We start from the raw sequence: 16,572 nt of genomic DNA, 5'->3' as shown, positions 1-16,572 counted from the left end.
AACAACTAAAGTAGAAAGCTGAATCTTTAATGTATATTTTATAAAGCTCTTCAAATATACAAGTTTTTACAACATCCATTATAAATGCTAAAAATAAATCCTTCCTAGAAGGCTATATAAAGTGACAATGATTAAAAAAAAAATGGCCCCTTCAATTTCCCAAACACAAGTGAAGCTTCTAAGATTCTTTCAATAATGGAATAAGATACTCTTAATTCTCGAAGCTGTGTGGCAAAAGTAATCTTCTCAGGTGAAAACAGGCTGAAGACATCCTGAGCAGACCCTATGCCATCATCATTTCACTGCCAAAGATGAGAAACCCCAAGAGGCAAGATTTGCCAAAATAAAATGGCCACCATTCACAGGAGAAGAGGATGAGCCATTAACAACTCAACTGCCAAGTGGGCACATTCACAGGATTTTTAAAACATTAAATAATTTTTAAAAGAAACCCTAAGGTTTGTTATGCTAGCATTAGTTATGCTAGTTAGTATGAAGCTAATAACACACAGTGTAGTCAGGAAGACTCAATTACAGAAACTAATCAAGGCACCCTGGGACCACTTAGAGCTTTAACAATTGCTTCGCATACTTTGTAAGTTTTAAAGCATTCAGACAAAATGAAGGAAAAATAATAAACAGATGAGGCAATTTAGCTCTGAGAAAAGTTAAGATAATTTAATAGGTATAGTTTAGATAAAAAGAGATTAAGGAATTACAGTGATTATAGACAAGAAAAATACCCAAGCAGGTGCCTATATTGAGCTGAGGGAGGTGTAAAAAAACAATCTCCCTCATCTGAGGATAGTATTAAGCAGCAGCAGTGATTGCATAAAGGCAGCAGAGGAAAATAGCTGTGTTTAGAAATTAGCATCAAACACGTCGGAAATAATGGTCACTCTGAAAAGCCCCCCAGGACCACTTAGGGGAGACTGAACACTAGACATGCTTGAGGCAGGCTGAATAAAACAGTTAGTCAGGCACACAGACCTCACCCCCAATCTCCCTTTGGATATCTGCAGTCCTCATCAAGGCTATCACTGGTGTTGGAAGGAGGTGCAAGTGATTAGGGTAACGATTCCAAAGGAGGCGTCAGGCTCAGAGACGGGTGGACGCTACAATTCTCACTTAAATGGCGATTGCCACTGGAGAGTTTGGGAGGTGATGTACAGATGCTAATATCACTTGGCAGTCTTCTTGGCCATTACGTGAAAAACATTAGGCAAGTTAAATACTCTGAGCCTCAGTTTATTCATTTGTAAGATGCAGATAATGATAGTTATTTTGCAGGTTTATTCCAAGGCAGGAGTTCTGAATCTGACGTACCTGGGGGTTCATGAATTTGGAGGTGGTCTGTGAATTTGAATGAAGAAAATGACACATTTATTTTCAATACTCTCTAACTGAAATTCAGAATTTCCTTCCATTATGAATGTAAGTAACAAACCATAGAAGTGTTAGCAGAACCTGTTACTTTGTCACCAAGAGAAATCACAGATATTTTCATAACACATTAGAGTTGTTGCAGGAATCTCAGAATAATCCTTATGTTCATTGCTACTTTGAAATTACAGTATAATTAGATAATACTACAAGATCTTACTATTTTATGCATTTTAAATAATAACAATATAATATATTGAGTTTAAGGTTTTGATAACTGTGTTTTAAGATAATTCATATGCTTGTAATAATATGCATTTTATTTTATCTATTCAAATATATTATTTGAGAAGATGTCATTGCTTTCGCCAAAAGCCAAAGTGGTCCATGGAACAAACAATGGTTATGAACCTCTGTTGGGCAGGTGGTAGCTTTATTTTTAAGGTGATGATGATGGTGTTGATGATAATCATTCCTACTGTTATTATTGCTGTTAAACCCACGAGAATGCGTTTGCTCTGGACATCTGGATTGGGATCCTGGTTCTGTCACATGAGAGCTGAACGGACTTGGCAGGACATTTAGTCTCACTAAGCTTCATATCCTCTTCCACAGAGGAAGGACCAGTTTGACAGGGTTTTTCTGAGGATTATATGAGTGAATTTATTATATGTTTTCAAAGGTATATTGTATATCAAACTATTCAGTTCTCTAGAGACTTGTTATGTTAGTGTTGCCAACAAGGGTGCTCAATACGTAGAACAGCCATATAAATGACCACCCAAGCCAATGACACCTTTGAGAATGAAAGGCCAGTGATTATGGTGGGACAGCGGGTGGGAAGTGGACTATCTCAGGTAAATCAGGAACCAATAAGCTGCTTAAATACTATTTTTCTGATTTTAGGAAGTATTTTTGCCACTGTAAAATCCAACAGAAAAACACCAAATTTCCTTGATTATAAGAATCACATTTTTAATCTTCTTTCAGTTTTTAATTTTTAACTTTATATATATGTAATATATATATGTATAGGTATATTATTCATTTGCAAAACTAGTGAATAAATCATCTTATGAGCTGTACACCTTCTGTTACTTTGTATGTGTTAACACAAAGTCACATATAACCTTAAAATTTAACTTAAAAAAATCACATTTTCCTCCTATTTTAGCATTTTAGAAATTGGAATGCACCTTGTTATTGATATATTCCATAAGATCCTTGCCAAAATCCAGGCAAAGAGACAAATTGTGCCATATATTAGTTGTCAATGTTTGTCCACATACAAAGGTCATCACACACAAAGCGTCCCTGGGAATTCATTTTACACTTGGGTTAAGCTATTTGCATTAGTATCAACACAGATCACTACATTGTTTGATTAAAATTCTTCATAAGTTTTTCTGTACACAGAAGATCGATTTTCATGTGTGAGGCAAAACAATTAAAGGCAGTAGAAATCGCCAGGTCTCCAAACTAGATCCCAGAGTGCTAAAGATTAGTCAAGACTGGTGTCACCAAACATGCATCATGGAGGCCTCTACTCGGGCACTGAACAATTTATCAAAAGCTTCCTTCAAATTTCCAAAGGCTTTTAGAAATAATAATTAAAAAAAAAAAACTTAGCCAAATGGGAAAACCAGAGGAAAGCCTATATTCAATATACCACATAATCAGACTGTCAGTCCTAAAGGTACCTGTTTAGCCCTCTGTCAAAATAAGGCACACAGGTTACACCAAGTGGCCTCTCATCCTGACTCGAGGCCTCACTGCTGAGGACCCAGAAGTATTCATATCTTTAGACTTGGGTAGACTTTGATTCTAACTACAAAAGTGTGAGGTGTTGTAGGCTGTTGTTAGTTTTTAAAAACTGTACATTTGATGTAGTTTTATTTTTATTGAAAAGCTTTATTAGTTCTAATTGCAGTCCTTACAATTGTTAATCCTTAAATCAAAGAAATGGAGCAATTAGCCATGTTCTCCTAGGGCAGTCTACCCAAGCAACAGAAATAAGAGCAAAAATAAACAAATGGGACTTAATTAAACTTACAAGCTTTTGCACAGCAAAGGAAACCAGAAGCAAAACAAAATGACAACCTAAAGAATGGGAGAAAATATTTGCAAATGATGTGACTGACAAAGGCTTAATTTCCTGAATATACAAACGGCTCATGCAACTTAAGAAGAAAAAAATAAACAACCCAATCCAAAAATGGGCAGAAGACCTAAACAAGCAATTCTCCAATGAAGACATACAAGTGGCCAAAAAGCACAGGAAAAATGCTCAATATCACTAATTATCAGAAAAATGCAAATCAGAACTATAAAGAGGTACACCTCACACCAGTCAGAATCACCATCACTCATAAGGCCATGAATGATAAATGCTGGAGAAGGTGTGGAGAAAAGGGAACCCTCCTACATTGTTGATGGGAATGTAGTTTAGTGCAGCCATTGTGGAAAACCTCAAAAAACTAAAAATAGATTTACCATGTGATCCAGCAATCTCACTTCTGGGTATATATCCAGAGAGAACACTAATTGGAAAAGATACACACACCCCAATGCTCATAGCAGCACTATATACAATAGCCAAGACATGGAAGCAACCTAAATGTCCATCGATAGATGACTGGATAAAGAAGTTGTGGTATATTTATACACTGGGATACTACTCAGCTATAAAAAAAGAATAAAATAATGCCATTTGCAGCAACATGGATGGACCTAGAGATCATCATTATAAGTGAAGTAAGTCAGAAAGAGAAAGAAAAATACCGTATGATATCATTCATATGTAGAATCTGAAAAAGAAAAAAGAAAAAAAAGACAATATGAATTCATCTACAAAACAGAAACAGACTCGCAGACATAGTAAACAATCTTATGGTTACCAGGGAAAGGAGGTGGGAAGGGATAAATTTGGGAGTTTGAGATTTAGAAATGTTAGCCACTATATATAAAAACAGATTTAAAAAAAAGTTTCAAAAAAAGTGGAATGAAGCATTGAATCTCTTCCAACCAATCACATGGAGTCCCTCTTCAGTCTCCTCTCCCCTCCCTCAGGAACCACCAGTATTTTATAGTTTAATATAATACTTGAGAATATGGTATTTGACATTCTGTTGTTTGAGTGGAAGAGGTATGAAGGTTTTTCAAAGTGAAAGGACGTTCCTTCCACTACTATCTGTACATCAACTGCTGGAGCCATGTTTAACAAAAGAGGAATGGTCCAGACCCTTGGAGCTGCTAGTGGTCACATCCTTTGACATTCCTTGGGTTTCCATGTCAGTAATAATTTACTCACCTAAATCTCACTACCCTACTTTAATGGTAAATATCTTCTAAAAGAAGGTAGTATTATACACATAAATATAGAAGGCATTTTTCACTTAATCAGAATAGTCACAAGAAAAGTGCACTTCATTCCACTTGAAAGTTCACAATGGCTGGCTCTTATGAAGACTATGTACTTCATATGTGTCACTTCCATAAAATGAAATAATTAGCTGGGAAATTATATTTGCATTCTCAATATTTTTGTACAATAGGAATGTCATTAATTAGGTATTAACAGTTTTAGAGAACTGAAGGGAGCAGCTTTGTAGACAAAGTCATTATTTTTTTCCATCTTCGTTTGCTCCATTCTTGTCTTGGTAATTCAGAAAAAGATGTTTTAAATAGAGCCTTTCAATGGAAGCCATGGCTACAGTACTGCATGTCAAGGTCATTGCCTGAAAGATGCGAAGATAAAAATCACATCGGCGGTCAGTCCTCCTGCGGAACTCTTGTGGAAGCCAACAGGCTTAGCACATTAGGTTCCAACTCTGTGTTACACTCTTGAATATGTCCTCATGTTCCTTTTCCTCTCCCTTTCTGATGTATTAGACATTGGCAGGCTGAACTGCCCACGAGAGGCAGCTCTTGATCACAGCCACGTTTCATGGAGAAGCGTAAACACCAATCCATTCCGGCGGATACAATTTTCCGGCACATTCAGAAAACAGCTTGTTGTGGGGAGGGTATAGCTCAAGTGGTAGAGCATATGCTTAGCATGCAGGAGATCCTGGGCTCAATCCCCAGTACCTTCTCTAAAAATAAATAAATCTGATTACCTCCCCCCAGCCAAAATAAAATAATTAAATAATACAATAATAAAATATATATATAAAAAAGAAAATATATATATATAAAAGAAAAGAACATATTAAAGGTACAAATTATTTTATCTCCCAACCAAGGAAAGAATAGAGTCCACATTCTTAAAAACAAAACAGAACAAATGTTAAATCATTCTTTAAGTTTCATTTGCAAATAATGTTTAAATTTCTCTTTTGCAATTCACAATTCATCCTCCACCCCCCAATTCACCTTCCCTTCCTTAGTGCTTTACACAGAAACCAGTAAGGTAGGTAGGGTTAAGGCACACTGACTTTTGCAGACCTCATGGCTACCTTCTTTTATAACTGCTGCTCTAGTATTCTATGCTGTGTCCTTAAATTAAGACATCGCTAAGTGGACATGGCCTGTGATATGCTTATTGTGTGATAATGTTCACAAATGTTGGCATAGTGAAATCTCTGTCCTTGTAAATCTTTAAAAATAGCACAAACAGGGATCCACCCTGGTGTATCCCCTGTACTTAGTGTTTCAGGCACAGCTATCCTGGAAGAAAGGAGCTGGATTCGATTTGTGGAGGGTCCCGATGTATTTTCCTAGGTATCTAAGCTCTACATGTGTAAAAAAGATGTAAACAGTTAAATTCATTATACTCTTTCTGTCTTTCAAGGATCAGAGTTTTGTTCTAGTTTATCCTTTCTTCTAAGATTAGAGGCAATAAGAGATGTCCTAAAGTGGTACCCTGGAGAGCCTCTTATCTGAAGACAATCTTTTAAATAGTAGAATGATCTTAACATTTATTCGTGTGAGGAGTTTCATATCACTACAAATTCTCTTTGGATGTTTTTTTGGATTTTCTCTATTGTCCAGCTAAAACTTTACTTAGAAAATGCTCCAAACTAAAAGAAAATTACAGTGAAAATTTTTTTGGAAATTTAGATCATTGTAGCAAGATTTAGACAGTTAACTTCAGAAACAAAAAATATATATTTATTTTTATACTCTCCAGGGAAAGTGCAAATATAAAGCATTGAGAATTATTGGTGACAGCTAATGTCTGCATGATTATATAACATCCCTTGGTCTCACACTCCAAGTGTATGTAGTGACTTCTCCATTCATCCAAGTCATTCCAATAAGTAACTCCTCCATTCACCCATTCACGTGTTACTATAGCCAACATGCCTGAATATATTGGTGTGTATGTACTTCAGACTATGATAAGTGGATAGATGAATACATAAATATGGGTAAATCCTATATATAAGATAAACAGCTGAGACATACATGGTCATAGAAGTATGACCTGACTTATGGCTGAAGTCTGGAGACAGAAAAGCTAGGCTCAAGTTCAGGCTCTGTACCTCACCTCCACACTGTGTAACCTTGGGTACCTTTTTAACCTCAGGAGCCTATTTTTTCTTTTCGTACATGAAATAAGGAAAGCAGTATGTGGCCTGGCAACTACCAGGGCCATTACTATGACCAGTGTCTATGCAAAAGTACTGTGATTTATAAATGATCATACAGATGATTTCAATAACATCTTGTAAATAGTAAGAACATAGTACATATTTGTTCAGGAAGTGAGATCTTTGAAAATTCTTGATTATTTCTTTTCTCTCTATCAGTCTATGTAAAAAAAATCTCTAGTATTGGACTTCCAGATCTATTAAAAGGAATGAAGTATTTTCCCTTACCTGGAAAAAAATGTACAATTTTCACAAAGCACATTTCCTTCAGTCTTCTATTACATTCTCTTCTCTTTGACCTTTCCTAATTCAAATTACAAAACATTACCAAAATTACAAGACTTCATTGTCTCCCATTTGGCTCTGTGGGGCATAATAAAGTATTTCCCAGAGCTTTGGAGGGGAAAATACTATCCAGTTATGCCAGTGATGGGGGAAGGTTGCGTGCTATACATTCTCCCAGGCCTTAGTTAATACCTGGAGAGTTTCCTGAAACACATCTACAAGTATTTAACATAGCACTGCCTCTGATTCCATGGGGTGATGCATCTCATTGGATAAGTTTTATTAAATGAAACTAGAGAAATCCATAAAAAGAAATTTCACTCCTGTTTTAACTAGTAATGAAAATTCCATCTAATCTCAAAATAACTCATGTTATGAACCGTTGTTGAAAGGTCTTGTTAAGCTCTTAAAATTTGAATTGTTATTTATATATGTTTTAATGTGTGGGGTATGAAAGCTCTTTAGAAATTGATTCGGAGAACTCTCCTTTAAGAGAACGCTGAAGCCAAAGCAGTTTAGACAAACTGTTGGTTGCTAGGGGTAACCTCAGCTTCTACAATGAATAGTTGTACATGCAGGACAAGCATTAGATGAGAGCATGCAAGAGTGGTATCTTCTGAAAGAAAATAAGGAATAAAAGTTCTAACCTTTTGGTTAGGAAAAAATTGTCCCTTTACATTTTTTACACCAATAGATGAGGCAGAAGGAATTGCAGATATGCCCTAATTGATAAGGAAGTTAGAACGTCAGATCAAGCCCTACTCCATCAGGGGACAAGTGGCATCTTTACAACAACACAAGACTTGAGTTAATACTTATAGAAATGACCTATTAGGATGAGCTCCAGCGAGAAAGACAAAGGATTGTGGGAAATACTCAGGTTGCACTCACAGCTGTGCCCCGTGATTCTGTTTCTCAGTTCCCTGTTTGATCTTCAGCCCTGAGAGTAGCACAGTTTTAATACTACCTATTGTGGCTTCTGGACACTGCTTCTCAGAAGACAAAGGAAACTCACCACACAGTATCTGTTTTCTACCAAAGACCTTGCTGGTAGCCCTGCCAGCTTGACTCTGCCCATTCATTGCTAAGTCATCATCCCCGGACCATTCTTTGATGGTTCTAGCAGAAGTACACAAAAACCACAGCAACCTGAAGGAAGGGACAGACTTCCAGAAAGACTACTGATTACCAAAAGACGTCATGTTCTTGGGGACTCCTGGGAAGACCCTCTCTCCCAGACAATAACTCAGATTTTACAAAATAAATAGTGCTGGTGAATCTATGCATAAAATTAGGATTTGGTTACACAGTGAGTGACAATTGTAAAAGCAGAAAGTTGCCAAGATGTATTAGGGTGTTCATTTCTTTAAAAGATCCTTCTATATGTATAGGCTTTTTTTTTTTAAATTGCTGTTTAAAATATTTTTTCAAATGTTATTATATTTAGTTACCTTAATAAAGGGTTCGGCTCTTGCTTTAGGAAACACCGGGAAATTCCTCCAATCAGGTTACTGTGTTTGTGGGGCTCACTGGGCTCTAAGGCAGCAGACTGACCTGGTAATGGTGGGCTCTGTTGGCCAAATATCTAAGGGGAAAAACCTGCCACCTCTTGAGTGCTAAGCATACAAGTAACAGTCAGATTAAAATCTACCAAGACGCAGCTAAATGTTAGCGATAAGACACCCTAAATGTTAGAATATCATTATGTGCTACAAATCTCTTCCACCAAAAGATGTGATTATAAGATCGAAAAAGGCTTCAGCAAAAAGTTCTCTAAACTTCTTCCCAATAACAGGAGTCAGCATACTATGGCCAGCACGCCAAATCTGACCTCCTCCTCTACCACCACGGCTTCCCTTCCTCCTTCCCCCTTTACCTCCTCCCCCTCCTCCTTCCTCTCCTCCTCCTTCATCTCCTCCCCTTCCCTCTTCATCTCCTGCCCCTCCCCTTCCTCCCTCCCCCTTCTCCTCCTCCTCCTTCTGTTTTACTGGAAAACAGCACTGCTCATTTGTCTCTGACTGGTTTGGCACTACAATGATAGAGCTGTGTAGAGATCATACGGCCTGAAAGACTAAAACATTTACTATTTGGAACTTAAAAAATGTCTGCCAACCTTTGCTCTGGAAGACAAAGGGAAGAAGACAGTCTCAGGCAAATTAAAACAGGGCTGGTGATTCAAAAGTGGTTTGCTAACTCTGTGACTCAGTATGGCCCAAGTGCATGTGATGGGACAATTTAGTCCCAAAGGCTCTGACCCACAGGGGTCACTTGTGAACCTCGGCATGACACTTCAGTTCACATGTGTGCATCCTGGTGTGCCAACCTGATTTGCTTAGGAAGTCCATGCACTAAAAATGCTCTGGGTCCTTCTGGGTCAGACCATGACCTGGTTAGCAACAGGGAGGCAGTGAGGCAGAAACTGTTTGTGCCCAGCATGTGACCTCCAGTAAGCTGGTAAAACAGGCTGCATACAAACTGAAGTCCCTCATGGTTTCATGAATGGAGAATGCACGAGATAAGCAGCCAGCCACAGTAATTCACAAGAGACCTCAGTGTTTTGGCACAATGTTCTCAGAACCAACTTTGAAAGGCAGTTGCCTTACGTGGGTTAGTAATGGTAGCAGAGAAGTCAAAGTCGGGATGGACTTCTTTACATGTACTGGGCAACAAGCAACACTCAAGCCAAACATCATTGCGACCTGAACCCATGAAGTGTTTATACATAATACAGATCGTAAACACTGCCCCACGACTACAGGCGAGGTCTTGCCGTCTCAGGAACATGGAAGGATTCCATTCCCGTCACAGAGACTCTGCTTACTTTACTTCTTTTCTCTTTCATGGGAAAAATAATAAAAAAAAAAAACTAGTGAAGAAGAGCCCCGTTAAAGAGACAAAGGAAGGCTGTGAGTGAAGCCCACTCGTGTTCATTCTCAAGGTGGCGTCGCGCAGCTGTCCTATCAAAGGGGATGTTCTGACACCTCTGACATGACATCTACATATAAATACCACACAGAATATTCTGAAGTCCCACAGTCATAATGGAATTCTCCATAGGAGCAAGCAAACAAATGCAAAAGACAGCCCTTTCCTTTTTAAAAAAAATAAAATCCACAAATTCTAATAAGACCCCAAAGAGCTCCCAGGTGTGCTGCTGAAGTTATATGAATGCTGGAACTAGACGAAGCTCCAGACCAAGAACACACTGAGATGAGTGAAATTTAGACCAATTTTGTGATGTGCTTGACAGATTGACGCAAGTATCTAGGCCCTGAAAGAATAACACAGGACGCAAAAGAGCCCAGCAGTCATGACTGAAACAGTGACCTCCGGTTAGTGCGTCTCCACTGCACGGAGCATTAACGATACAAGAAAGCCCGTTCTGGAGACACAGCCCAGACACACTCATGCTGGATGAGTATAGCAGGTCTATTATTTTTATAACCGGAGCCGCAGATGAGCACAGACCTGTTCCCTGCATCACCCTGGCTAAATCAACGCGGAGGCAATAGGGTTGGTGAAATAAAAATGTCCAAGTAAATCCATTTGCCCAGATAACATGAAGAATTCTCACAGGCATTTCTAACTCTCCCTTTGTTCTGGAGTGAAACACGAACCTAGTGTGGGTTGGGGAGTTGGCAAGAACTTCACTACTAAAGGAAGCCAGCATTTTTGTATATTTACATAAGTAAAGAGGAAATTTTGTTCCTCAGCATGGCAACACAAGAAATTCTGAGAAAATATTATACATATTCATTTTAACTTTTTCTCTTTTAGACTTGGCTAGAGTTAGGATAAACTAATGTATTTAGAAGGATCATACATCCAATTCCTCATTTAATAAAGCCTGTTTAAAATATTGCCCATATTAATGACTACCAGACACGGCAGTGTTCATAATCCCAGTAATTCAATTGCCAGTAGTTTGTGCAATAAATCAGGAAAAGGTTAAAATATTTTTCATGCCAGAATAGAACGTATCAATCTATTTTATTTGATTACTTTGTGTAATGAGGCTTTTTCAAGGCCAGATTACCTTACTGATTATAATTATGCCAGACCATATTTTTGCTTGAAATGGAAAAGATTTTAAATGTCAGCAATCTAGTTGAAACTATTCTAGGGTGTTGTTCCTCCTTTGTATGTTTCAGGACATGAGAAATGACATCCTGCTCTCCTTGCAAGAGCAGAGAAGAAAGTAACATTGTTCCCATGAAAAGCAGATTAGGGAAATGGCATCTGGACAACAATCATTTCACTCATTGATTTGAAAATTCAATAAAATCATCTACAATATTTTTTAATTCGAAAGTTAAGTTCCACTCCTATAAGTAAACTCTTAAAAATCATGAAAGCATGATAATATCCTTCTCTATGTGGTGACATTTCCTTCCCAGTGAATGCAAGCTGAATTCAACCAAAAACGAAGTTCATATTTTTTTAAAAAATAATAATTTCATCAACAAAGGAAAACACAAAGCATTTTCTGACATCTTTTTGATTCTATTCTGACTTTCTAGAATAACCTCTTTTCAGGGCATAAGAGGAAGCTCCATCCTCAAACCCTTTTGGGGATCATCCTTGCCTCAGTCTCCATTTTGGTTCCAGTTGAGTTCTGACTGCTCCAGCCCCCATGTGAAGTCCGTGTGCCGGGGAACCAGCTGTGGTTAAGAGCAGGATGGCATTTCTATGTCCTGCTCTTCCAACACATTCCTCCAAATTGAAATCAGGTCATTCCAACCATTAACAGCCCCACAAACCTCATGCTGGGTAAAAAGGCCTTTGATGTCCTTAAGTCATAATGCAGAACACAGAATGAAGGTGGTAGCCTTCAGGCAAGGAAGCAGGAAAGGGTGAAAGAATGATGACCATTAGAAGTAGAACTTTACTTGGGACTCTTCAGAGCTGTACCTTGAAAAATATAAAAAATATTACACCCACAAGAATGGTCAGACATAAGAAGTCTAACAGTGCTACCATGCACTGGGAAGGACGGGGAGCCACCAGGACTCGCACACGATGCCAGTGGGAATGATGAATGGTACGGCCCCCCAACGGTTTGGAGGGATAACTACTAACAAAGTTAGACATTCACCTGTCCTATGACCCAGCAGTTCTACTCGTAGGAAAGAAAAGAGATGCATGTATCCACCAAAAGATTTGTACAAAAATGTTCATATCAGCCTTGTTTGTAACAGCTAAAACCAAATGACCGACAGGAGAATGGATAAGAAGCGGCGGTACATACCATTCACATAACAGAAAACTACTCTCCAACAGAAAGGGACAAACTACTGTTCCTGCCACAACATGGGTGAATCGCAAAACCTTCCTTGTCTATTTGGTGCAGGAAGCCAGACTTGGGAGTATGTACTGCATGACCGAAGTTCAAGACAGGCATAACCAATCTGTGGGGACAAGAATCAGAGGTTGATCTGAAAGGGGAACTTCCTAGGATGACAAGAATGCTCTGTATCTTGATCTGGGGGATGGCTCCATGGGGGGAAACATTTGCCAAATATATATTGAGCTGTTTACTTAAGATCTGTGCAATTTATTATGGAATGCTAATTATACCTCAATGAAACACTGTTAGCATGAAAAATGTGTCACTTCTAAATAACAAATCAATAAACGTAAACATACAGGTGATTCTCAAGTTCATGTGCTAATGTGAGGACAGAGACAGTGGAAAGATCTTTAACGCTAGGAGTGAAAATTTTACAACTTATCAAAATATGTGAAGTAGCATTTTTTTAATAGAAGAAATATATGTACACATCCTTTATGGGACTTTATGGGACTGCCATGAATTGTTACAGGCATGCTGGATGGACACCAGTAACAATTTCTATTCTAGCTGACTCCAAAATATAGTGAAAACCTCAGTATTTCCTGTTTGAACTATTTTACATAGTAACGCCCACCAAAATGCTCATAGACCTTTTTGAGCCAAAGTTTGTTTTCTTAAAAAGTTATGTTTCAGATATCTTAATAAAATTCTACTTTAGTTTCAAAATTTATACACAAACCACAAACAGTCTCACATATTTCACAACAATTTAGTAAGGCTAGTAATTAGTAGAATAATTTAACTAATACTTCATATGAAAGCATAATTATGAAGTTAAGGTAGCTATTAATCTGAATACAATTTTGAAAATTAGGCAATAAGTTTTATCATATAATTTTAAATCATTTTAATTTTATATTTTCTATGAGTATATCAAAGTAAATTATAAACAAAGATACATTTACTAAGAAAAGGGTAATGAATATTCATGTTAATTTTATTCCCACAAAAGTTTCACTATATGTGTCCATTAAAATAACCTTTATAGAAATTTCACTGTCGAAAAGATTCTATGATCAGGAAGAAAGAATACATTCAGAGCAACAAAAAGAAGAAATAATAATTTTCTACATACTGTTTTTCTCCATAACTAATGCTATGTAAGTGTAGCTAACTTTATTGTTAGACTGCACTAAATAAGAATGCATAGAAAAAAGGAGAGTACATGTACATTTATGTTATTATAATAATATCCTCCTGCAAAACACTTAACTGGCTCCAAACAAAATTTATAAAATTATCATTCAGGTCATACAAGGTCATAATGAGATTATTGTAAAGAAATAACACTGTGAAATGTTTTATGATTTTTATCATACAGATTAAGGATCAACAAACTTTTTCTATAAAGGGTCAGATACTTAATATTTTGAAGTTTGCAGGTCACATACAATCTTTGTCCCAAAGTCAGTTAAAACATGTAAAAACATCTTGTCTTGAGATCTGTGCACAAACAGGTAAATCTGGCCCATAGGCCGTAACTAACTGATCCTTGATGCCGGCCACAAATAACCATAGCTGTATCATAAAAATGTTAGCAGAGTTATTTTAAAAGTTCAAATGTTTTATCTTTATGATCACCAGAATAGGTCCTCCCCACCTACGAGTTCTGTTCCTGTTTGTTACCACCCACACAGACGCGAAGGCCACATCAGGACTCAGTTCCTGTGGACACGAAGTCGGGCAGCTTTCCCTTCTCCCCGCGTCCTGACGACTCACTCAAATCCACCCACTCCTCAGGGATGAGGTCCCGAGCCCTCCTCATGACTAACACGTCATAGCCACTAGTCCCTTTTCTAACTCCTTGGCATTTACTGTGTTAAGCCTTTACACCACTCTGCACCTGTCAGAGTCCTTCGTAAAAGTAAGACAATTTTAGTAAATAATTCAGAACCTCATTATATATTGTTTGTTATACTGACTTCTTTATGTGTGAGTTTAAGTTGATTTTAAGTAGAATGCAAGGTCCTACGGCCAGGACTAGGACCTCTTTTTCCTTTTTTTCCCTCTCTTTCTTCCGTCCCTCTTTCCCTCCCTCTCTTTCTACTTTCCTTCCTACCTTCTTTCCTTCCTACAGATCAGAAAGTATTCCACATCCTTAGAAATGTCTAGATCAGGTGGTTACATATATTGGTTTCAAGGACAGTGTGATTACGTTCAATCAGGGATTGGAGAGTTGGTCTGAGGATGTTTCACACAAAAGAGGGTATTTGAGTTCATCCTTGAAGAACACGCAGAGATGGGAAGAAGGCAATTCAAGGCCAAGGAACTGGATGATTAATGGTTCAAAGAAAGACTGGTTCTGTGTAAAGAACCACTTATTTTTTGTCAGACTGTAGGACACGGAGGTGAATGGTGGGAAACCACAGCAGGGAGGACCCCAGGGCCAAGAAGCTAAGGAGTTTGGACAGGATTCTGCTGGCACTGGGGAACAACTGAAGGTCTGGGGGCAGAGGGTATATTTGAAAGCTGGGCTTCAGGAAGATTAACATGATAACGTATGATGGTGAACCTGCACTAGAGGAAAGAGAGGGCGTGGAAACGAAGGGCGCGCCTGAAGTGACAGAGTGCACAGCCGGCAACGCTCTACTTCTGGGTAGATGTGGGGAGCAAGGCCGGGGAAGGACGAAAAGGTGTCAGTGACATTTTGACACCTGGAGGTGCCGGGATGCTGCTGCCATTGGTAGAAATACTGAACAGAGAAGGAGGAGCGAACGTGACAGAGATGACGGACTGAACTTCTTTCAGGCTGGAGTGTCTCTTGTAGGGCAAGTGTTCGGTCACAGTAGTTTGCTGATCTGTGGCTGCACTGCCGAAGATAGCACTGCCTTGGTTTTCTCACGGTGATACTAGGACTGGGAGTGGCATGCCTCACTGTACATTTTAATTGTAAATAATATCACAACTTGTGTTCTCAATTGAGCAAAGCATAGTTATCACCTGGGATTCTCTTTGCACTGTGAGGCTGAGGGGATGATAAATTTTAGTAAGCTGAGATGAGGAAACTGAGTTTCCGAGAGGCTGAGGGACCTCACTGTTGATGTCTCTAATCTAATTAGTAGCAGAAAGAAGACGAGAGCCAGTTCTCCTGTTGACCAGTGGAGCATTTAGTTTTTTATTTGAAGGGAGAAAATGAAATGCAAGACCTGAAAAGCTCAAAGGTGGTAGCAATTCTATGTGTGAACCTCAGGTGTTTGGGGAGTATTTGTCAGAGGAGGAAGAATGTATTTCCTTGCTTGTGCTTTATAAGACATAGGACTCTGTTTAAAATGAAATTAAAACTTTTATCAAGTAAATGTTGTTTTCTCTTGGAACCATTAATGGTTAATGGTAAAATGAAGGTCTTTTCAGGCTTCAGTTAAGCAAACGTAAACCCTCTCTCCGCCTCTCCATGTCTGCTTCTAGAACTGTCCCATAAAAACCCCCTCCCTCCCCCTGACTTCCAGTTGGATAATGATTTTTAAGGCAATATTAAGAGCCATACCGCTGAAGAGTCTATCAACCTGGATCCCTGAGTGACTACGTGGAGCAGAGCCCTCCTGTAGATTGGATGCTAAGTGAATAAGAAATATATTTCTATTATGTTAAGCCACTGAAATTTTAGGGCTTTGTTTCAGCAGCGATCACAACCTCATTTAGAAGAAAGGACCTCTTTGCTGGGACTGGAGTGAACTGGACATTGTTTGACTATTTTCTGGCAGTAACTAACGCTGTAGGGAAGGCTAAGGACACTCTGATTTGTCCTCCCTGGCTTGTGACTTGCTTATTGTATTTACTGTAAAGTTAATCTCAGCCACCCAGAAATGATCACGCTCTTGACAATGCTTATATCAATATGTTAATCACAAGAATATAAAACGAGTCCTCCAAAATTGGCTGTGTCACGTACAACATGCAGAAGGTCTTTTTAAAGATGGGATAAAGAGGCTTATGTTTTCCTTCTGGAATGTCTTCTTT

General features: G+C 38.4%; 1 protein-coding gene across 7 annotated transcripts in view; it reads right to left on the bottom strand.

Annotated features, from left to right (window-relative positions):
* Positions 1-16,572, bottom strand: part of CPQ (carboxypeptidase Q) — a 390,372-nt gene that overhangs the window by 67,573 nt on the left and 306,227 nt on the right. The window contains exons 8-9 of one of the 7 annotated variants that reach the window (XM_074353135.1): positions 4,165-4,190; positions 1,320-1,353 (exon numbers count right to left, since the gene is read on the bottom strand). The exons of 5 other annotated variants lie outside the window; for them this stretch is intronic. In XM_074353135.1, the coding sequence (XP_074209236.1) occupies positions 1,335-1,353; positions 4,165-4,190 (45 nt within the window). In that variant the 3' untranslated portion in view covers positions 1,320-1,334. Of the gene's footprint in view, positions 1-1,319; positions 1,354-3,128; positions 4,191-16,572 lie in introns of those variants that run through there. One more of the 7 variants, XM_074353134.1, reaches the window with a different exon arrangement.

Source organism: Camelus bactrianus, chromosome 25 (genome assembly GCF_048773025.1).
Source record: "Camelus bactrianus isolate YW-2024 breed Bactrian camel chromosome 25, ASM4877302v1, whole genome shotgun sequence".
NCBI lineage: Eukaryota > Metazoa > Chordata > Mammalia > Artiodactyla > Camelidae > Camelus > Camelus bactrianus.
Note: the sequence above shows the minus strand (reverse complement) of the source record. Positions and strands in the feature narration are given on the sequence as shown.